This window comes from Diplotaxodon limnothrissa, linkage group LG3 (genome assembly GCF_057381915.1).
Source record: "Diplotaxodon limnothrissa isolate DT_005_m linkage group LG3, D_limnothrissa_male_GT1.1, whole genome shotgun sequence".
Classification (NCBI taxonomy): domain Eukaryota; kingdom Metazoa; phylum Chordata; class Actinopteri; order Cichliformes; family Cichlidae; genus Diplotaxodon; species Diplotaxodon limnothrissa.
Genome location: NC_140598.1, coordinates 36293208 through 36317721, shown reverse-complemented (window position 1 = coordinate 36317721; position 24514 = coordinate 36293208). Strand labels below are relative to the sequence as shown.

The following is a 24514-nucleotide window of genomic DNA, read 5'->3' as shown; positions in this document are numbered from 1 at the left end:
AAGTGATGTTCCCAGAACAGGCCATGAATGTATCCTGGGAATTAGGAATGTATATAAGACAATAAAGAGAAACACTGTTTTTATTTGTTGTTACCTTTAATATATCCCATTACATTGTTTTTGAGTATTTGATTACACACAGAGGTCTTTGAATTTAAATATGCTTTTTTTTTTTTTTTTTTTTTTTTAAATGGTAACTACAGATATGATATTTGCATTCAAAGGACAATAATTTGTTATTAGCACTGGACTGTCCATAAACAGCACTGGGATCAAATTGTTGCTCACCAGAATATTTCCATAATATTTTTTTATTCTGCTAATGTGGATCATTTCCCTCTCAAGCTTTTAGTTGTATAATCTGGAGTGAAATTTCCAGCCTAAAATGTTGTTTCGGTTCATCACCGTTATATTCAAATTTTGTTACAGAGATGAGATAAATGTTTATAACATGTTACAAAATACAGCTTCATAATTTTCCCACAATCATTTAAACCCAATAATAATTAATGCACAAACAGAGAAAAGCTACAAAGCAATATCAGGAAATCGGTTTTCTCCCTCTTCTTTTATTAAAATGATTACATTACTCATTAATTATTAATTATGGTAACTGTTAGTCCCAAAGCATATCCCCGAAAATGTTGGGCAGTTTGCATCTTTGAAATAAAAAATCTACTTGATTATATCTCAGCCAGTGGGAAAAAAAACAAACAAAACCTTGACTATGGATAGTAACGTTACTGTGGATGATAGTTATAACAAGGTGTAGTAGATTAATCTATCCCAGTTTAAACTAAATAAAGAAACAGAAACACAGAGGGAGCTGTAAATGAAACCAGAGCTTCATGGTTTAACGTCAACGATGCAGGAGCTCTTTATGTCTCTGAAGCTGCTGCAGTCGAAGTCAGCAACCACGGTCTTCAGTCCAGCTCTGTAGGGAGTCGTGGTAATCTTGAGCTTCAGTGTGGCCTTTGGCTCTACCTCACCCAGGTCACTGTAAATAGAAAAACATTATTATTTTTTATTTTACTTCAAGCCCTGTTTGGATGAGAACCTAGGCTAGTTAAGCCAACTTAGCTTGGGGGGGGGGGGGGAATAAAGGAAAACGGTTGCCTAGCTTTAGCTAAACTCTTTACAAAAGCAGTCTGTAAGCAGTAATTAGGATTAGCATACTGTTTCTTTTTATTTTTATCTTTATGCAAAATGGAATTGTGAGCTGGAACTATTTATTGGTGAACAACACTTGGTGGCACTACCAACAACATAGCACTGTAAGTTAGAAATGTTTCTTTTCTTTTGAAGACTGGAGAAAAAAAAGAAAATTTAGATTTGTTTGGAGCACTAAAATATGCAGCATGAATCAAAATCTGAAAGTCTTTTGTGGCCACTTCAATTCTTTGAAAAAACACAACTTTAATCAAAACAAAAGGCTACGTATACAAAAATGAGTAGTTAATGGATTATTTCTCTCGTTATTTCCTTTTTGAAGATTTTTAATTCTTTTTCTGTGGCAACATATCAGACACGTGGCAGACAAACGATGGCTTGAATTAAATAAGTTAAAGTTACAAGAAAATTTCCATGAATTTGTTTCATCTTTACACAAGCATCAATAGTTTATGGTTTAAAAGTGTTGTTTTAAAGATATTTTACATAATGAGGTTACTGCATTAACATCAATATTAAACCAAATGAAAATGAGTGAACTGGCAGAGTACAAGGAAAATAAAGAGTTTTTTTTAACCAGTATTATTGAACCGCTGAGATGATGAAATGAAATCTGACTAGAATCAATATTTGTTTTTGTAACTCTCACATAAAAAGCAAATTACTGTTTCACAAAAAGCATCTGGTTGAAGATGGGAAATATTATCATTAACTCCAGACAATCACATTGTTCCTTATACCCTGTGATTGTAATGAGTTAGATTGTATGTTAAGTCTCAGTACTGACCTTTGTATATAGTCTGATTTAAAAAGGCCACATCCAATGACTGTCAGGGAGCAGTTCCTCAGCCTCTCATTGAGCGGGTTTTTAAATTCCACCTCCAATGTCATTTCATGGTTCACATGGACTGGATACAAAACCTAAAAGAAGCACAGATATAGTACAGCATTAATGTGCAGCAAATTATAGAACAAAGTCCAGAATTTTCAGAATCTCATAGAACCTGTTCATCAACTGAGTTCAGGTGACGCTTTTTTGACTGTCAAATAACCAATCAGCAGTTATCGTTGTAAGGCCATGCCACACAGCCAGTCTACCGTATACCATGAACACATACTTTGTTACCAAGTAATGACATTAGTTTGAATCTGCTTTCACTTCCTGTGTTATAAAATCACGCACTTCCTTATATTACACACAAAATTTGGATTTTAATGACCTTCATGGAGATGACTGGTTGCTCTAGGGTGATGTTGGTCTCAGTCTGGTAGTATTCATCACTGTCACTGGCCACTGCTGAAACCTTTATGCTGTCGTAGTTCACCATATATTTACTGTAATCTGCAAAGGGGATCTGGATAGGTATGGCCACATCTGTAGGACATACAGTGAGAGGCAGGAATGTGAGAACTGATCCAGAGATTCATGGTATCATCAGGAAACTTTAATTTCTTGTTTCTTTCTAATTTCTTTCATTTCTGAGACTTGGGGTGGAGTTTGAAGTAGCAGCCTCAAATCATAGAAATCTATATCATTTCTTTTTTTTTTTCAAATAAATTACAATGCTGACCAAAATTGTAAGATAAGAACTGCAGACCTTGTCCAGACAGAAGTGTCACGTGCTGCACTTTGTTCAGGATGTTGTCCGCTGGATTGCCGTTGTACCTCATGGCCTGAGCGTTGACACGGACAGACAACACCTTATTGGTGTGATCCTTACTGCTCAGCTTGAGCCTCAGTTTAATGTCCTGGCCATTTATCGCCTTGGTCTCCTGGTGTTGAAGTTACATTGAAAGTTATGTTGAAACCAAGCACACCAGTGTTTTTCTTGTGACATTACCAATAAGTTTGATGTGTCACATGACCCTCTTCCTATTGAAAAAAAACAAAAGTTGTATCCAAGATGGCCGACATCTAATTGGCCACCATGGTCACCACCCATCTTGAGGAGTTTGTCCCCTCACATATACTAATGTGCCACAAACAGGACTTTAATATCACCAACCATTCCCACGGTGTATCCATATAAATGGCCCACCCTGTACATCAGTGTGACAGGTTGAAGGACTACTGCATATAAAACTGTTCAGTTAATACTAATTCATATCAGTTCATATAAGGACAAATAATGTAAATATGGTAAGAAAATGGTTAAGAGGTTATTTTTTCATGTTATATTAATGGCTTTCATGTTACTTAAGAGAACTGCAATCTATACATCACTGATCGGCTAGTAAGCCTTTTCTTGGATCGATTAGTAGTGTCTCTATTCTCCACTAGGGGGCTTTCGCGCGTTCTCCTCACTGCAATAAACGACTGCACGAGAGACGCAAGTCATAATCACTCTCGTGATTCTTTCCCCCTGTTTTCAGGGGTGTAACATCAGCCGGGATTCCGCACAACACTCCCCTCCATTCACCTCGTGAATGTACACTCTCCGCTCTCTTCCCAGCGAATCCCAGATACTGTCTTAAAGTAGTGTAACAGTGCTCCAATATAATGTTGTACCTGGTGGGGCAGTCTATATGCTGTCTATATTTAGAAAGTTCATGGTTTAGATTTGCTCTGTTAGAATCCCCAAGGACAATTGTGAAGGAATCCAGGAATTTTCTTTCAAGGGTGGTAATCTGGTCAGCCAGTGCGTTGTTTGCATTGGCCTGAGGAGGGATGCAAACTCCAACCAGCATGAAGGAACAAAACTCCTGCAGTGAATAAAATGGTTTGCAGTTGATGAAAAAAGTTTCCAGGTTTGAGCAGCAGTATTTCTGTAACACTGCGACATCAGTACACCAACCTTCGTTGATGTAGAAGCAGACTCCACCACCCTTTGTTTTCCCTGAGAGCTCCGCTTCACGGTCCACCCGATGAAGTTGTAAGCCCGGCAGATTTCGCTCTGTCCCCCAGGCAGCCTTGGGATATTCTGATCACTGCCTGGTCCATCTTATTGCAGTTTAAAGGCAACAACTCAAACATGCCAAGCCTGTATTAAAAACTGTGAAGAAGTGGACTAACGCAGCAAAGCAGGAACTGTAGGACTGTTTTGACTGCACTGATTGGACTGTTTTCGAAGCTGCATCTCAGCATCTGGATGAGCTGACGGACACTGTGACATCATACATCAGTTTTTGTGAAGATGTGTGTGTGTGTGTGTGTGTGTGTGTGTGTGTGTGTGTGTGTGTGTGTGTGTGTGTGTGTGTGTGTGTGCCAACTAAGACCTTTTGCACATACAACAATAAACCATGGTTCACTCCTAAACTCCAACATCTTCGTAAGGCCAAGAAGGACTCCTACAGAAGTGGTGACAGGGCCCTGTACAAGCAGGCCAGGAACACACTGACCAGGGAGATCAAAGCAGCCAAAAGGATCTACTCCCAGAAGCTGAAAGAATGGCTCTCAGCCAACAACCCTGCGTCAGTGTAGAGGGGCCTGCAGGAAATCACCGACTACAGACACTCCCCACCCCCTGTGGAAGCAAACAAAGACCTGGCAGATGGGCTGATGGCCATCCGTCGGCTCTTTGTTACTTCGGAAACATGGCTTGAACAATTTCTCTTCAATGACGTAATCCGATATCAACTGATCTCTTTACCTGTCGGCTTCCCGTGGCTGACATGCGACCGGCTATTGCAGATAATAATACAACAGCTTCTTGCTATTTTTTGCTTCTTTTTATCGCTGTGTAACCGATTTCAATTGAAAACCTGCGTGCGCTAGTACCTCTTCCCACGACTTCCCACAATCCTTTGCGGTTTTACCCCAGAATGACGTCACATTTCCAATCTCTATAGAGATTGAAAATGTGACGTCATTCAGGGGTAAAACCGCAAAGGATTGTGGGTACGAGTGGCACACAGGCCGTTTCAATCCTTTGATTTTTTTTTCTCCTCATACTTTTTGTTGCCTTTTCGTCAAGTCTGTCTTTGTACAGAACTGTTTTTGGGGCAAATAAAATGCAAGTAGGGATTAAAACCGCAGAATTAATGATTACCGGTGCTGGAAATACTAGCGTTTGATGCAGTGTTTTGATTTTATTGCCACTGGTACCTGCAATGCGCGACACTGTTTCAGACATTGACCCCCAAGTCCATGAAAGCCCCTGTACCAGACGGAGTTTCACCCTCCTTGCCTCAAACATCCTGCAACATCTCGACCGCCCAGGAACTTATGCCAGGGTCCTGTTTGTTTACTTTAGTTCGGCTTTTAATACCATTGTGCTTGAATTTCTCTCCTCCAAACTCTCCCAGCTCAGCGTGTCACCAGCTACCTGTCAGTGGATCACCAGCTTCCTGACAGACAGGAAGCAGCAAGTGAGGCTGGGGGAGATCACCTCTGAAACTCGGTCCTCTCACCACTATTGCTCCTGCTGTACATCAATGACTGCGCCTCCAAGAACTCGGCTGTTAAACTCCTAAAATTTGCAGATGATATCACCGTCATTGGCCTCATTCAGGATGGTGATGAGTCTGCAGCTTTCCAGGCTTCTAGTTGCTATTCTTAGATAATTCTTAGATAATTTCCTTAAAGGCCCCATCCCATTTCACACTGTTTCAACTGTTTGTTTTTTTTTTACTTGTCGTGCATTATGAATTTTGACCAAATCAACACATTCTTGTATTTATATCATGTTGTAATGATACAAAGTTTTCCCAGTCTTGTATTTTGAGTTTTACCTCTTTGATTTTCATCTCAACATACTGGGGTGCCTCTTCTATGTCACCTTGACCTTCTTTTGAGTTCATTCTGACTGCACGTTTGAAGATGGCTCTCTCCTCTGCGCTGCCTGTAGGGAAATATGGCATGTGCTGTGTGAAGCGGGCATGATTGGGGGACCCAAAATGCAGACTCTTGGAGGCAAAACTAAACTCAAAAAGCAGCTTTACTGATTAACTATAGAATGTACAAAACTGAACTGGGAGTTACTAGAAACTAGACAAGCAGGCAGAACACACAGCTGAAGAATGAGGGAGATCACCGACGGGGGGATGGAGGGATTTGGGACAGAGAGAAGACACATGGTGAACACGACTGAACACAATCCACCAATGAGACAGGTAAAGCACAGCTGAACATTGAACACACATGATAAGAGAGTGTTACAGGAAAAATGTTTCTATGTTTCTTTACCTTCTTTTAAATGTGCAAGCATGCCCTTTTGTCTATGGTTAGATTAGTTCAGAATTATCTTTTTAGACTTTCTCAGCAAAGACATACTGTTTTGGGACATATTGTTTTAGATTGTTTTATCTCTCATAGCCTTCTCCCAGCTCTCTGCTGACGAGACTAGCGCCACATATGGAGTTGTTTATTTTATTTGTTTTGTATTTTCTTATCCTGTTCTCACTGTCTTTCCTATAAAAATTACCAAGCCACTGTGCATGGGGTGAGTTGTCCTTAGCAGCTCACCCGTGTACACGTTTGATAAAGAAAGTAACTTTGTCTCATTGTGTCTTTATTTCTCCTGGGTCTTTTACAGAGTTTTCCCCCAACATTTCTTGGTCCTTCGGAGCCGGAGCGCCTCCATCGTGTCCCATCTCCGTGACCAGTCCACGTTGTTCGTCTGTCGACAGCCCACACACTAGGTGTGTGGTCAAAGACCAAGGGCGTTAAATTCGAGTCTTGGCCAACGTTCTTAGAAAGCGACCCACGGTGGTGGGGCCCGATCGAGGTGGACCAGACCCGGCGACACTGACCAGGTAGATACAGACACACTGACACAATCTTGCGTAAAATCGTATTTTAAATTCAGGGAATTTAAAATAGCGAAAGTAGCTCGTCGCGACTGGAAGCTCCCCACTTCTGTGGGTTTAAAGTAGCTCGTCGGCTGGTAGCTTGGAGCTCGTCGACTGGAAGCTCCCCACTCTTGTGGGTTAGGTTTGGAGCTCTGGGTAGCTCCCCCAGCTGGGTCAAGGGAATAAGTAGCTCGTCTACAGAAAGACTGGCAGCTCCCCTTTATTATAAGGGTTCCGATCGCGCGAATAAGTGTGAATGTGAATGTATGTGTGTGTATTGTTGTAACTAACGGAGCAAGCTGAATTTTCACGGTCCGATAAGAGACTGAGCTGCTCCTACTGTGTTTTTCTTTTACTGCTATTCACTGACGTGCTGGTGAGTTGAGAGAACGGTCGAGTTCCGTCTCGTAAAGTTCACACCGCTTTTGGAAATAGTCCGAAAGTAGAAGGGCGTGTGAGCAACCACTCTCGTCTCTAATACCAGCGAAGGTGATAGCAGCTGTATCGTGTATATATTACTTAAACAAAAATAAGTAAATACATAAATAAGATGGGTAATCAAGCAAGTGAAATTAAAACTCACTCCTGCTGACGAGCAGTGGTGAGAAAAGACAAGTCCAGACGCCGGACAAAAACAGTGTCTGTAAACTGAGAGATTTAAGAAAACAAAATATAAACAGTCGGGAGAACAGAATCCAACTGCCAGTTTAGTAAAACCAGAAGACGAGACACTGTGCAGTTCCCACAATCCTTTTAGTAAACCATCACTCATTCCTGCAGCCGCATCTGCAGCAACACCCATATCAGGAAGAACATAATAATCCCTTATTAGGTGAAAACTAGAGATCAAAGTAGTTTGAAGTAGTTTAAAAGGGTTGAAAACAGACCCCACTGAGTAGATATAAATATAAAAAGTACGAAATAAAGATAAACAAAGGGAAAATTACAGTAGAAATGATCTTTAGAGTATTTGAAATTAATAATAGCAAGGATAACAACCTGTAAAGTGATATTAACAATGAAACACAGTTGGCATGATGACCATGCCCAGCATGTATAAAATGAATATAAAGCAAATAATTCACACGAAAATATTTTAATAAAATAAATAAGGTATATTAAGGCTGTGTCATTGTTCAGCCAAGGACAGTGTGTGAAAAGGTAACTGTCTCCACCCTGGGAAAAGGATGATTCTGCAGGTCATCTGAAGCCCTTGATGGATACAAAATAAAATATAAATAATATATTATAATAGAACTGCCTGGTCCGCCATGCAACAGAGAGAACAAATGTGACCGCAGATTGGATGAATTCAAAATTATCTGTTTGCTGAATAAGATGATCCTAACTATCAAATTGGCTCAGTAGTAGTATAGTGGTACACACTGATAAAATATTATAATATGCTATTGCTGTTATATAAGACAAAGGGTATAATATTAACAATGACATAATATTAATATGAAGAGGCACCTTAATCGGTTATGATGTAAGGTGGATAATTGTTAAGCAGTAGTCTGCATCAAGCTTAAGGTTTGCTAAAACTCAATGTAATGACATGTGAGATGAAGACAATACAGAGAATAACTAAACTAATGAAGTGCATAGAGGCACTTGACCAGCTTGAAACCTATCATCCTAGAATGACACATTGCTGAGATATAGAGCACACCTATAATAACAACCAATAAGCAAAACCCTGTAGACAACAGCTAAAACTACAGGATTGAGAAGCTGAATTAAATATGTAGACACTGCTAAGCTGATGAGCATGTTACACATTTTCTTTTCTTTTTATTTATTTGTTTCTTTTAGAGCAGAAGCTGCTGTAACACACCCAAAGAAAGACTCTAGGTCTGACCAACCGTCTCAGTCGTGGGCAAAAAGATGTCAGTCAATAAAATTCTAAAAGATAATTTGTTGACAAAAAATATATCAAGAGATAAAAGATAAAACAGTCCAGTGTCCCACTTATGAATTGTATAAAAACACACAGTCCCAAGGCCAGAGCCAGCTATGCCACACAGCCAAGTTGCACTCCACATGTTGCCTTTAACAGGGTTAGAAGTTGTCCTTGGAGACCCACCACCCTGCAAGCATATAGTCAGTGGTCACTCAAGCCTCTGCAACCCTGCTGCCTTTAGGCTGTGGCATATAATAGGCCCTGGCCTGCACAGAGAGACAAAACGACACACCTAATATAAAATTCATAGGGCAAAACCCATCCATCCCAAACATATCTGATTTCATCACATTACATACCTGCACAGAGAGACAAAACAACACAGCAGTGTTTGTAGTGTGGGCTATAAGAAGACCGGTGTATCAGTGCAATCAAGTACACCTGCCTCTAATTAGTCCAACCTCATTCCAGCCATTGGCTCACCAAAAATGTGACAACCACAAAACCACTCCCAACCCAGTGCAACTTCACACAATAATATGGAGCTGAATTAACACAGGCACATTAGTCTACCATGTTACAAGCTGCATGCTATTAAAAGCCAACATATGCAGACTTCTGCCTTGTTCGGGTGGCAGCATTTTTTCTTTTTTCTTTTGTGTCCTGACACGTTTATGTTTTTGTTTTTCTTTGATTATTTTGTTGGTTTTGGAAACGAATTTAAACGAACTTGTGACCATACTTGAGAATCACAGTGACACATAGTGATTAGGCATATGATTGAAAAATGCCTAGGTTTAGAGCTGTGAGCTATGAGCTGTGAGCAATGCAAAGTTAAATATATATATTTGTATAAATGGGAAACAACCCTAACTTGAAAGTTTGAAATGTGTGAGATCCATGCATTGTTTGAAGAACTAGAAATTATCTAAAACTGCCTTAAGTGAAAATGTAGAGTTGCATCTATTCTCCCAAACAAAAAAAACAAAAAACAAAAAAAGGGAGAAGCATTCTGTAACTTAAAAATAAGGCTGACTGTTGACAACAGACTAAAACACTAATTCGCAGGTGGCTATCAGGAACAGAGAGGCGAGCAAAGTCACAAACACCAAGGCCACAGACAGCCACGCAGAAACAGCAGATAACATAGAGACAACGCCTGCTAGAACCGTGGAGAGGAAGGTCACTTCACACGAGATTGTTGCGCATGTGAAATACACAAAGATAAACAAATAACCATTTATATAGACAGCCAGTATGTTTTCTCTGCTGTGCATCATTTTGCAAAAAATCTGGAAAACCAGAGGAATGATTACACCAACTGGCAAACCAGCATGCCAACCTCTTACAACGCCTACTGACTCTTTCATTACTACAGGCAACAATTTTGCTGACAGAGCAGCAAAATAGGCGGCACAACAGGCAAACATCACATTGATGGCAGTAAACACACATCAGATTCCACTGGATGTGTTGAAAAATGAACAAAAAGCAGCAAGCACAGCAGAGCAGGCAAAATGGCTAAAACACGGTGCAGTTCTGACAAACGACTTAATGATGTGTTGTGGCAAGCCAGTGTTGCCAAAATTCCTCCACAAAATGGCGGCATTAGTGACTCATGGCTGTACGCATTTGTCAACGGGGGGACTGACCAGTATTGTCAACTCTCATTTCTACACTGTAAATTCTACACTGTAAATTTTGAAACCTCAGCAAAACAATTTGTCAGAACATGCATGACGTGTCAAAAATGTAATGCTCAGGGAAACCTGAGACCACACAATCCATATGGACTTTATTGAGCTAAATGAATGCCAAGGGTAAAAATACACCCTAGTGGTTATAGATGTATTCTCAAAGTGGCCAGAAATCTACCCAGTGAAAAAGGCAGATACAATTTCAGTAGCAAAATGTATGTCTAAGTTGTAGGAAAATAAAGAGATGATTGTAAATGACGAAGAATGTAATGATGTCTATCAAGTGTCTTGCAGATCACAGCCCGGTGACTGGGTTCTGATCAAAGTGCTCCAAAGGAAAAACTGGAGCTTGCAAAATAGCGGAACGACCATCTTGCATCCATCAGAGCCAGTAAGTGAAGCCATCTAAACACAGCTGACGGCAGGCTTGCCCACTTGTTGTGATCTCGCCCGGTGGAGGGGTCAGCTTTCCTGGCCGGGGGGTCTACTCGCGACAGGAGGGTGTGTCCCGTCGTCATGAAGTGGTGGCTCTTAACAACTGCAGCGGCCCTGACCATGGCCGGGCTCCTCACCTTTGCTTCCGTGAGGGACAACAAGTCACGTTATATGGAGAAAAGGCAGACACTGTATGACAAAGGAAAGTACACCAAGTTTCCCCATGGCTATGCCACTAATTTCTGGTGGCAGTTTATGAACACTACAGCTTACTTGAATAATAAAACTGACTGCTATGCAAATACATATACACTTTCTGCCCACCAAGGAACGAGAGGAAGTGTATGGACTGTTCACTCAACGAAACCTGTGCCAGTAACGCGACACTGATGAGCCTCAACTGTCGCTCCAACTACAGCTACCGAATGATACTACAAACAAAGACTCATTACCAGACAGGATGTGCACGGACGGCACCAAGCAGTAAAGGAACCAGAGTTTCGCATCTGAGGAGGAGTGAAATTCTTACAGAGCTTGATCCCCGGCATTGGAGTTGCCGAGGTACGGGATCATGTGGAAATCAACCGATATGCTCTGCTACGACACATCAACTTGACTAAGACCCTGGGAACCGCCTTAGCAGGAGAACAGCAGGCCATCAGAACGATGGTGCTGCAGAACAGACTGACACTAGACCTGCTAACAGCATCACAAGGAGGAGTTTGCAAGCTGATCGGGGAAACATGTTGCACTTTTATCCCTGATGGATACGAAACTGGAGGAGACATTTATGAAGCTTTGCAGAATTTGACCGCTCTGCAAAAATATGTCACTGACCACACACCTGGAGCAGCTACAGCACAAAGCTGGCTGGACTGGCTGTTCAGCGGTTCATGGCTGGCTGCTGTAGCAAAGCCATTTTTCCTTCTAGGTCTCATCATGATAGCACTGCTCATATTAGTGTTGTGTGTGTTGCCATGCCTAAGAGTAATGATTTCACAGATGATAACAACTACAATGACTGCTTATGTTGCCGTGCCTGAAGAAGAACAACATCCCGTTGCAATTCTGTTAGAGGAGAACTTGTACTAGCTGCTAATAAATGACGTGGTGATTAAAAATGACTTGTCAAGTGATCATGCACTGATTAAAACATTAGTAGGTTATGCAAGTTTTCATGCTTTTATTTTTTGAAGTTTTCATTTTAAATATGAAGTTTTCATTATTTTACATATAAAGTTTTCAATTTAAGGTTTGCATCATTTTAAGTATAAGGTTTCATGCTTGTATTTTTTGAAGTTTTCATTTTACATATTAGGTTTTCATCATTTTTAAATATAAAGTTTTCATTTTACTTTTCATCCTTTTATTTTTTGTAAGTTTTCGTTTTAAAATATAAGGTTTTTATCTTTTATTTTTTGTAGTTTTAGTTTTATTATTTTTTCTTGTTTATTCCACTTGTTATTTCAATTACTATGATTTTCATTTACTATGTTTTTCTTTGTATTATTTTCTTTTGTTTTATTCTTTAGACCAAATGACTGCCATTTCTGCTATGCTGACATTTTGAAAAATTAAAAAATTGTTGTTTAAGATACTTAATAAATAACCTTCACAGACAATTGTTGTATACATTTAAAATAAGTTAAAACAGGAGGGAATGTTACAGGAAAAATGTTTCTATGTTTCTTTACCTTCTTTTAAATGTGCAAGCATGCCCTTTTGTCTATGGTTAGATTAGTTCAGAATTATCTTTTTAGACTTTCTCAGCAAAGACATACTGTTTTGGGACATATTGTTTTAGATTGTTTTATCTCTCATAGCCTTCTCCCAGCTCTCTGCTGACGAGACTAGCGCCACATATGGAGTTGTTTATTTTATTTGTTTTGTATTTTCTTATCCTGTTCTCACTGTCTTTCCTATAAAAATTACCAAGCCACTGTGCATGGGGTGAGTTGTCCTTAGCAGCTCACCCGTGTACACGTTTGATAAAGAAAGTAACTTTGTCTCATTGTGTCTTTATTTCTCCTGGGTCTTTTACAGAGTTTTCCCCCAACAGAGAGTGACAAACTGAAACAGGAAGTAGGAGAAACACACACTCTGAGATGCAGACAGATGAAACCCAGGGAACAGAGGGAGGAGAGAGAGGGGCAGAGAGCCAGGGACAAGAGACAGAGTGCCACACAGAGACATGCCACAGAAGAAGAGACTGACCTAACTGGGGAAACAGGGAAGGACAGAGAGACACAAGACAAAATGGCATATATATGCCATAGAAACAAGACAAAAACATGAACAGGATCAAATAAAAACCAAGAAAACCTAAACTAGAAATACTGATAAACTCAAGATCGTAAGCAAACTGAGCTAGGAAACATAAGAAACTTGTTTGTGTTGTCTGGGATCATTTGAACTGAAACTGCCTTTAGCAGTTCTACTAGAATGTTACCAAACAGTTATCCAAATAATAAAGCTATTGATGTCCAGTTGACACGAGCAATGCAAATGAGCATTGTATGTTTGTTTTACCTTCCCTGTGCTTGTAGCTGTCAGTGATATCAACCCTTTTCCAGGAGTCAACAGCCTTGGTAGAGATGCTCTGACCCACTGACATGGAGTCAGTGTACATTTTCTTCTTTGAACCGTTAGTACTGATCTGAGAAAAGTAACATCAAAACAGAAAATTGTCAATACTTTGTGCAGGACTGCATAATTTAATAAGCTAAAGCCACTGGTAAATCTGCACTTATGTTTGTCAGTCAGAATAACTTTTGTGTTGAAGTTATCGCCATTAAATTGTAGACGATGTAAGTGTGATCTCTGTTTGCATTTGGGATGTTGAATGAGTTTGAAGGGGTAGCCAAGAGAAATATAGAGTGAACATTGGGCTCCTTAATGGTCTTACATCTTGTCAATTAACAACAACATCCATCCATTTTCGCAGGGGGCAGCAACCTAACCCGCTGCTTAACACTTGGCTGCGAACCACTCCAGTGTGAGCTGGAGGCAACCACCTGATGAAGCCAACAGAACCACATCATCCTCAAAAAACAGAGATTAAATTTTGAGTCTGCCCAAGTGGAAGCCTTCTGCCACTTCGCTAAGCCTAGAAATTCTGTGCATAAAAATTATGAACAGAATTGGTGACAAAGGGCAACACTGGCTGTCCAACACCCAATGGGAACGAGACAGGGTAAAGAGCTGCTCTAGTGTTCCGTGACAGGGATGAACCTTGTGAGATGCTTTGGGTGGCGCTGTCACTTGGTGTTCGCGCTCTCTGCAGTAGAGTATTGTGTTGTGTTCAAACACACAGTGGTGTTTTTGTGTAGTTTATCTGCGTAGCAATTTAATCAAAGAAATCTTATTTCATAGTGCAATCTTCACATGCTTCATTCGAAGCAATTTAGAGTCCAAGTATTCACTCGCTGTGTCTTTAGGGTTTCACTTGCTTAGCTTGTAGCCGAGTCGCTAGCAGCATGGCCTCTTCACCTGTTCCTCCTGCACTTTCCTGCTCATTGTGTCAGATGTTTAGTTACTGCTTGGCAGTAATGATACTTGTAACAAATGTAGCCAATTTGCAGGTCTGGAGGCCAGGATCACTGAACACCACCAAGCTGTTCATGTGTCTACCTGCTTTTCCCGATTCAGCGACACACCCACAGGTGGTCAAACTCTGGTAATTGGTGATTCTGTTCTGAGGCATGAAGCTAGAGACACCGGCAACCATAGTCATTTTTCTTCCAGGTGCCAGAGCAGGAGACATTGGAGGAAATTTAAAACTGCTGGCTAAGAGTAAACGTAAATTCAGTAAAATTATAATTCACGTCGGCAGTAATGACACCCGGTTACGCCAATCAGAGGTCACTAAAACCAATATTGAACCAATATTGTAGTTTTCTCTGGTCCCCTCCCCAATCAGACCAGGAGTGACATATTTAGCCGCATGTTCTCCTTAAATTGCTGGCTGTCTGAGTGGTGTCTCAGAAACGATGTGGGCTTCATAGATAATTGGCAAACCTTCCAGAGGAAACCTGGTCTTGTTAGGAGAGACGGCATCCATCCCACTTTGGATGGAGCAGCTCTCATTTCTAGAAATATGGACAAATTTATTAAACCCTTCAAAATATGACTATCCAGAGTTGGGACCAGGAAGCAGAGTTGCAGTCTTACACGCCTCTCTGCAGCTTCTCTCCTCCATCTCCATAGAGACTGTGTCAGCTCCCAAACAGACAAAAAACAAACTAAAAACCAGCAACAAACAACTTAAACATAAACAATTACAAAGAAAGAACAATACAGTATCCACATCTGAACCAAAGAGTAAAACAGTGAAATGTGGATTATTAAATATTAGGTCTCTCTCCTCCAAGTCTCTGTTAGTACATGACTTAATAATTGAACTGAATAAATGAATTGAATAAATGAATCAACACCCCGAGTCATTCTAACTTCCGGATATCTCAAAGAACAGGCCGAGGGGGCGGTGTGGCAGCAATTTTTCACACCAGCCTATTAATTAATGAAAGACCAAGACAGACTTTTAATTCATTTGAAAGCCTGATGCTTAACATTGTCCACCCCAGCTGTAAAACTCAGAAACCAGTCTTACTTGTTATCATCTATCGTCCACCTGGGCCTTACACAGAGTTTCTCTCTGATTTCTCAGAGTTTTTATCTAATTTAGTTCTCAGCTCAGATAAAATAATTATTGTGGGTGATTTTAACATCCATGTAGATGCTAAAAATGACAGCCTCAACATGGCATTTAATCTGTTATTAGACTCAATTGGTTTCTCTCAAAATGTAAAAGAACCCACCCACCACTTTAATCACACTCTAGATCTTGTTTTAACATATGGCATAAAAACTGAACATTTAACAGTGTTTCCTGAACACTGTTTAAATTTACAATAATTGATTACACAGCAGTGGGGAGTAGACTTCATCACAGTAGATGTCTTTCTGAAAGTGCTGTAACTAAACTTGCTGTATAAATTGAATTGAATTGAATGAAAAACATATTTTTCCTTCTGTATCCGAGATTCAACTAACGGACAGACACTCCTTTCCAGCACCTTGGCATAGACTTTCTAGCAGAGGCTGAGGAGTGTGATCCTTCTACAGTTGTAGCACACCCTCTGCTCCCCTTCTTGATGATGGGAACCACCACACCAGTCTGTTAATCCAGAAGTACTCTGATCTCTATTGTTGAGGCGTGTTGACCAAAACAGCCCTACAACATCCAGAACCTTCGGGAACTCAGGGTGAACCTCATCCACCCCAGGGACCCTGCCACCAGGTTGTTGTTTAACTGCCTCAGTGACCTTACTCCCGGTGATGAACAGGTCATTTCCATCATCCCCTGATTCTGCTTCCTCTGTGGAAGATGTGTCAATAACAATAACATATAATAGGGAAACTTGATAAAAATGGTAGGTACCAGATCTTTTAAGGTTAGGATTAAGGTTAAAACTGAGTTTAAAAGAGCTGAAAGAGTTAATTCTTCAGATAAAAGGTAGAAATACAGATTGTATAGACAGACTGTATAGTATACAGCTGGTTATTTTATAACACTGGTACAGACCATCCATTTGACAATGTCAGCGTTGACCTCAGCGTAGACAAATGGTACATCATACTTGACGTCTGTGTCACCACGTAGGATAGCGTTGACTGGGGCTGGACCACAGCAGAATACACCTGGAGCAGCAAAAGCAAAGCTGGACTTTTACAAATTTAACAAAAACTTTTTTAAAGAACCAACAAAATAATTGTTTGTACTTCTCATTGGAATCATTCATTTGTGCATCTGTCTCAGTGCATTCATTTCTAAATAAAAACTAAATAGTTTTTACCTTCACTTTTTTCCTGTGGAGTGGGATCCAAGACCTGCCAGCCATCATAGATACCACCTTTCATGAGGTCTGGTCGTTTCATCCATCCTTCCACCCACACATGGAAGTTCCTGCACAAGAAAGGTGAGCTTTCCAGTTTATATCTCTGAGGTTTTTAAACTGCATAATATAATAGCTCTGTCTGTGTGAAAATATGTCATTAGTATTATCAATATGTAACTTTAACAGACGTTCGTGTTCCTTTTCAAGTCAGGCCTCAAAACTCAAACAGCAAGAAAACAATAATAAAGTTTTCATTTTACTTGCACATCTGACTGACTGTCTGAATGTCTTACCAGACACTTTCAGAGGCCTCCTTGCTACGGACTCCATAGTCATCATAATATTCATCAATAGTGAGGCTATTGTTTGAGTCATGAGCAGATTGAAAGTTGGTGACGACACGGCATGGAATACCAAAGAATCGCATCACTGAAATCACAGACAACAAAATGATCAAGTCAAATGACGTCTCGGTCTTGCTTAAAGTTCATGGCAATACTCTGCCACACAAAAACAACACAGTAACCACAGTACCTGTACACATTACAGCAGCGAACACCCAGCACTGTCCGTACTTGACAGGATAGCAGCGGTTTTGAAACCAGCGCTGAAGGATGCTAACACTACTAGTCCAGCAGGTGGGGCTGCATCCATCATTATAGTTTCCATCCCAGCGTCCCACTAGTACACCTTCATCATCATTGGAATTGACCTGCAAATCAGACAAATGCTCCATTCTTGCTCATCCATTGGTTGCACAAGAGTAAATTTGGTTTATATTATTATTATTATTGTTACAACAGGTAGCATTAAAAACTTAACTTGTAAGTTTTTAAATGAAGTGTTAAATGTAAATTGTAATGCACGTGAATTTAGGTCCTACCATGGCACTGATCACACGGCTAACATAGATGGGGTTACAACGAGCAGAGGTGTCACCAGCTGGGTCTTTTCTGTGTTTGAGGTTGGCATCCAATATCTTGAGACAAATGTCAACCATTTCCTCCTCGAACTGGGTAAGAAGCACAAGTTAGAGCTACAATACCAATTGCAGGAAAGAATGTATTATTAATCTGGCTGTAAGCTTAGGGATCTTTGTCATGAATTTGTGACCAGTCAAAAGCTCAAAGGCCACTTTTGTCATGACACGGTGTATCAAATATTCTTCAAATTAAACAGCACACTTTAACGTTCTTAATTCTCTTGTAGAAAAATAAAAGTAATGTGGATTTCTAACAGAATATGCTACTGGTGCGTATTGCTGTATAATTACTATTTTGGACCAACATCAATAATTTTAACTTTTACATCGAAAATTATTGACAATTGCCTTCCAGTGACTGCATCATGGAAACATCAATATTGTTAGTCTGATAAAAGAAGTCACCTGTAATCAGCAGAAAAGTCACAACATCATATTAGAGTCAAATTATTAAATGTTGTCATTGTGTTATTTAAATTTGTAAGTCTTAGTTCAAACTGTATGATCAAAGACATTCCTTTGTCTCTGACCACCTCTCCAGCCTGTTAAATGGTGGGTGAGGCTGTAGTGTTTTATTATAGGGACATCTATGTGAGGGTTTTGTTTTCTTGGTTAGTAAGCTTCCTGCTTTTATTACCCTTTTGATAAGCAGGAGGTCACACAAACGCACCCCCAAACACAAACACACACACTCACATGCATACACACACATACACACACGTGCTTACACGTGCACACACATAGTGCCTTATCTTTTAGAACCATAGGGGGCTTTTACAATGGGTGGTGCTTGTGTGTACTGTAACTGTTTTCAATGAAAGGCAGCAAGGAAGGCTGTTTATTTGATGCTGGCTAGGAGACAGGTGAGGAGCGTTTAGCTCCAAGAGCCTGGTTCCAACAGCCTCCCTTGCTAGCATGTAAAACCCGGTTCCGTCATTGTCTTGCTTTCTTCATGAGGAATAAGTCTCTAAACCAGCGGGGGCCTGTGGAAGCGCAGACCAGGTTTTTTAGTGTATTTATGTCATATTCAAATTCAAATCAAGTCTTAAAAAATCTAGCGTCAAATCATAACAAAAACTGTCTCAAAGCCCTTTAAATAGGAAGATAAAGAGCCTAAAATGATTTTAAAAAGTGAAAAAACACAAAACAATCAAATTCAATTATTCTACTGATTGTGGCGATTGTGGCTCAAGAGTTGGGAGTTCGCCTTGTAATCGGAAGGTTGCCGGTTTGAGCCCCGGCTTGGACAGTCTCGGTCGTTGTGTCCTTGGGCAAGACACTTCACCCGTAGCCTACTGGTGGTGGTCAGAGGGCCCGGTGGCGCCAGTGTCCGGCAGCCTCGCCTCTGTCAGTGCGCCCCAGGGTGGCTGTGGCTACAATGTAGCTTGCCATCACCAGTGTGTGAATGTGTGTGTGAATGGGTGGATGACTGGATATGTAAAGCGCTTTGGGGTCCTTAGGGACTAGTAAAGCGCTATATAAATACAGGCCATTTACCATTTACTTTCTTCTGGTTTTAATGATTTTGGTTTCTCTAAATAATTATCTGGTTATATTCTTATAACTTTATGTTGCTGAAAATTCACCCTAAGATCAGACCATCCAATACTCAGGATACCTGGAAAAATCCCAGAGGTATTCTACAGGCCTCAGTTAGCATGTTACATCTTGATGTTCTCTACAGTACAATTAGAAAAAGAGTGAACAAGTCTGAGCTGCCAGGAGAAAGCCTCTTTTCTCTCAAAACAACATCGCAGTGCAGCTCAACAAATCACAAGACTTCTGGAAGAAGAAGACAGATGATACCAAAGTGCAAATGTTTGGCCAGAACGATCTTTGGAGAAAAACCAAACAGAACATATTAGCACAAAAACCTCATATCAACTGTCAGTACAGTGGGTTAAGAAAGTCATAAAGCCATGCAGAAAACAAAACTCTGTGTATTGCTGTTAAAGTAGGTTCTAGAAGCTGTCAAATCATTGGATTTACTTAAGTTTTTCATTATGCTGTATACAGTCCTTTGAAGTTTTCACATGACTATGTGCTTCAGCTAATTTCCAAATATATTTTCAGCTTTCTTGCTTCACTCATATTACTAATTGTTACAGGTTTAGGGAAAGTACAAAACTGACAGATAATTGACTAGCTAATCTTCCTGTTTCTCATATAAATCACTTTGTTGTAACTAACATTCAATTTTGCGTAACCTTCAGAATACTGGCCAAATATGGCAGCATAAGCATGGCAGCACTCTGGTGCTGACCTGTCCAAAGATCCAGGGCTGTGAACCTATGTAGTGTGATGTTCCTGTGTAGACGGTTCCCTCTTCATTCATCACATATTCTTGTCTTTCTCTGTCATCGGGAAGATACACCCAGTCATCTGCAGACACATGCAAATATAATGCAAGCATCCTTAGCAAATTTATTAGCAGAATGACTCAGCTTTTATGGTAAGTTCATATATCAAAAACACAACAAAAACCTCTATCTATAGATAATAACTTCTATTAGTTACAGATTGTCTGTCTTTTTTCTTTTTCTTTTGTTTTACTTATCAGGACTAAAACTTTGCTTCTTACCAGAGCACCAGGGGTTGAAGAGCACCACCAAAGTTCCCAGATTTCTTGTTTCACCATGTGTCATTGCAGACAGGGAGTATTTCCCCACAGGAGCGTCAGTTGGTGGGGTCACAGAGAGAGCCACAATGCCCCTCTCCAGGACAGCACTCCTGTCAATCTCATACTTCCATATTGCCTTGGCATCACTGGTATATTTGGCAGACGGGTTACCAAACTGAGAACGTGTTCCATGTCTTTCTGATGGAGCAGAACCTGAAGTAAGGAAGAAGTGGGGAAGAGCACTTGTTACATTTCAGGGATCAATCAGTTTTATTTTGTTGTTTTCTTCAAAAAACTCTACTTAACCTCTTTACTTCCACCAGGTCACTGAGGACTATGATTAGGCAATGGTTGTTAACCAGAGCCTAACCATAATAGACTGCCAATAAGCTGGAGGACATCAACAGGTGATTTTGTAGAGTTACAAATGTGTTATGTTAATTGTTGAGTTCAAATATAATGTTATTTAACTCCTGTATGGACACTTTACCATATTAAGAACTTTTAAACATTATATTGTAAATAGTTATTTATCAGTGGACTATTTTAATGTTTTGAAGCATGTGATGTGATGACAAACAGCGTGGCAGAAAAATTGGCTTTTAAAACCAGTTCAAGTGGCTACCTGTCTCCACAGTGAGCAGGAGTGTGTCTCTGACACTGAAAGGCTGCACCATTTCCAGGGTCAGCAGGAAGGGCTGGCCACGCCTAACAATCAGCTGCTTTCTTGTAATTTCAATGGTGCGATGAGCAGTGTTGTTAGTCACGCAGTGAAAATTCACCTTGTTAATTCCTGCAACAAAAAACACAACATGAGTACAAATGTAATTATCTTAGAGAGCCACAAGAGCAACTATAAGTATGACATGAAAAGCCTTTGTTAACTGGCAAGCTTGAAATTTTACAGGAAGTTATAATTCAGAAATGGTAGTGATGACATTTGAGTCACAGGTTTCCTATCTTACTGTTTTTAACTCTTCTAGGATTCAAAAATATTCAAATTATCTCAAATATCTCAGTTTTGATCATAAATTCCTCTGCAATGACCTCTTTTTAAGTTGTTATTTACTTCCTGTTAGTGCCCCTTTCACATATTAAGGGCTTTTGAAAACTGTGAAAAAATGAAAGTTTATAAAAGAGTTAATAATTTTCAACTATTTTCAAACATCTGTGAGAACAAGATGTTTTTTTTTTTTTTTTAGAGAATCAATGATTAGCAATCAATATTCACTAATTACTAAATTCCACTTTTAAATCAACCCCAGTGAACTTTCATTTCTCCCGTCACCACCAACTGGTCGGAGCACATAGCTGTCCCTCCCTGATCCTGGTGCTACTGGTGGTTTGACCTTAAGTAGTTGGTGTACGGCTGGTTTGGTGATATGGTTGTTTGTTGTCTGGTATTCATTCTCAGAATATCAAACTCATCTGGATTCTTGTCTGACTGCAAACTTTAACTATCGGGAAAAATCTCTGAAAAAGTGAAAATGAAGCAGACACCACACCTATGGCTTTAAGCCTGATGCCCTCCAGATAAACACCTGCTGATGAAAACCAAGCACAAAAGGCTTCAATCAATTTTTTTTTTTATCAATGCATCTTTTTCTCTTGGTGGACTAATAATACAGTAGTACTGTGTGAAAGCATTGAGCTACCTGTAGTTTCTTTATGTTTAGCTAGGAAAAAGGGAAATATGTGCATTGAATTGTGTGCAAACGTACATGGAAATAGACGATATACTGCAAAAAGAGTTTGCACAACTCTAATGACCTTGAACATCAACACAGCCTGCAATCTTTTTTATAATGTCTCCAAATAGTGTTCAGGAATATCTCTTCGAGCTTCTTGAAAGACAAGCTCATTTTTGTATGCTGGCTGCCTTTTGTCCTGTTCTTTGTCATCACACTGCATTGGTAGTGCATTATGAATAATTGGGCCTCATTTGCTAACATTCTTACCCTGTGCAAAAAATGAAAATAAATATAAAAAATCCCAGCACACAAAAATACTATCAGATTTATGAAACATGCGTACCCATATATTTTGTTCTCAGCACAGTGCATATGTCAGTAAATTTAAATTGCTTGGAACCAATAGCTTTGTTACATATGTACACTGCCCCACCCCAATTTCTAAACTAAAAATAGGCCACGACGTAAAAATACTGTCAGATTTATGAAATTTTTGTTTTCACCCTCGTGTGTATGTCAATAAATCAGAATTGTTTGGAACCAACAGCCTTGTTGAGATAAGATAAGAGATCATGGAATATGTTTCAATTGACAAATGTTTCATGGTCACAGCTGCAGTGATGCAGATGTGACCATGTGACCATGTGCTGGTCTGTTGTGGTGAAGAGAGAGCTCAGTGTAAAAGTAAAGCTGTTGATTTACTGGTCGATCTGACCAGTGGTCACCAGCTTTGCGTAGCGGCTGAAATAAGTCCTCCAAAGGGTGGCTGTGCTTTCTCTAAGTGATAATATTTTGTTTTCTTTATATGCTTTTTATTGTAATTCTGAGCATTTTATGGTTTATAGTGTTTTGGCAATAACAACAATAACTGTAGTTAATATTGTTATTATTATTAAAAATAGTAGTAGTACTTAATTTTAGAGACTCGTGTTTAAATTCCTGAGGCAGCCAGGCTGCCATTTGTTTGTTTTTCATAATTCCAAAAATGCTAACATCAGTGGCTAAAATGCAGCCTCAGACCATGACAGAACCCCCAAGATCTCTCCTCTGTACTGATGAACATTTTAACCAAAAATGTAAAATCTGGACTTTATGTCCACCTTTTATGTAATTTCAGACAAACTGTATCTGTTCTAAATGTACTGTCATTTATATATATTGATAATTCAAACATATAAATATATATTTTATACTCACTGTTCGCCATCGTCTCAGTTATTGGAGGAATCACAGCAGTTGCAGGTTTGGAAAGCAACAGCTCGGCTCTGAAAACAGAGTAGAGAATTCTGTAGCCTCCTGCCTTTTAAAGACCCAAAGATACAGACTCTGACCTACTTAATGAGAAAAAAATTCTTGCTGAAACAGGTTTTTGAAAAGACATCCTTCTTTCAAAAATGTGGTCCAACAATCTGTTTCAGAAGGAATGTTTTCTACAGTTTGTTGGGCAAGTTTTTTTCAAAGAGAGACATTTTCCACTTTCTTTGCTTCACCTGGAGGTGTTGTTTTTTATTTTGCACAGGGTAGGAACATTTCCATGCAAATGTTAGCAAATGAGGCCCAATTATTCCTAAAGAACAAGACAAAAGGCAGCCAGCATACAAAAAACTGCTTTGAAAACTAGACATTATAAGAAAAATTGCAGGCTGCGTTTGCACACAATTCAATGCACATATTTCCCTTTTTCCTAGCTAAACATAAAGAAACTACAGGTAGCTCAATGCTTTCACATAGTACTACTGTATTATTAGTCCACCAAGAGGAAAAAAAGATACATTGATTTAAAAAAAACTGAATTGAAGCCTTTTGTGCTTGGCTTTCATCAGCAGGTGTTTATCTGGAGGGCAAAAGCTTTAAAGCCATAGGTGTGGTGTCTGCTTCATTTTCACTTTTTCAGAGATTTTTCCCGATAGTTAAAGTATGCAGTCAGACATGAATCCAGATGAGTTTGATACTCTAAGAATGAATACTAGACGACAAACAACCATATCACCAAACCAGCTCAGCTAGTTCTACTTAAACAGAAAAACTTTAGTTTTAGTTATTAACAAACTGTCAGTGTGATGAGTTGAGAGTTAATACAAATCAATTGAATTCAATTTTTAAAAATTTTATTTCATTTTATTTCCATATTGCCAAAAATAACCTTTTAAGGCACTTTATACTTTACACGCTTTATATTGAAAGGTAAAGAGCCTATAAAACAGAGTGGAGAAAAAACAACAACAAGCAGACAACCCCCTATGAGCAAGCACTTGGTGACAGTAGTAAGTAGGTCAGATCCTGTAATTATATATTTTAAAAAGGCATATAAAGGAAAACAAAATACTATCACTTAGGGAAAGCACAGGGGACGTATCGACCAGTAAATCAACAGCTTTACTTTTACACT

General features: G+C 39.6%; 1 protein-coding gene and 1 long non-coding RNA gene across 2 annotated transcripts in view; both read right to left on the bottom strand.

Annotated features, from left to right (window-relative positions):
* Positions 1 to 24514, bottom strand: part of LOC146635600 (uncharacterized) — a 342244-nt gene that overhangs the window by 239460 nt on the left and 78270 nt on the right. The window lies entirely within an intron of this gene.
* On the bottom strand, positions 847 to 23332 carry LOC146635604 (protein-glutamine gamma-glutamyltransferase 2-like). The gene is made up of 15 exons (XM_085347859.1): positions 23323 to 23332; positions 21060 to 21227; positions 20396 to 20647; positions 20078 to 20196; positions 17716 to 17844; positions 17367 to 17544; positions 17126 to 17261; positions 16791 to 16900; positions 16520 to 16635; positions 13465 to 13591; positions 5842 to 5951; positions 2769 to 2943; positions 2391 to 2545; positions 1958 to 2091; positions 847 to 997 (listed from the first exon to the last, which is right to left on the bottom strand). Exons 1-15 carry the CDS (start codon positions 23330 to 23332, stop codon positions 847 to 849), a joined length of 2070 nt encoding a protein of 689 aa, XP_085203985.1.

What these genes read in the sequence shown, in the direction of transcription:
- LOC146635604 (XM_085347859.1), bottom strand. An exon ending in CTTCAACCCCTGGTGCTCTG is followed by an intron (nt 20,197 to 20,395) that starts GTAAGAAGCAAA and finishes ATGTGTCTGCAG; the next exon opens with ATGACTGGGTGTATCTTCCC. An exon ending in CAGCTACAAGCACAGGGAAG is followed by an intron (nt 5,952 to 13,464) that starts GTAAAACAAACA and finishes ATTTCCCTACAG; the next exon opens with GCAGCGCAGAGGAGAGAGCC.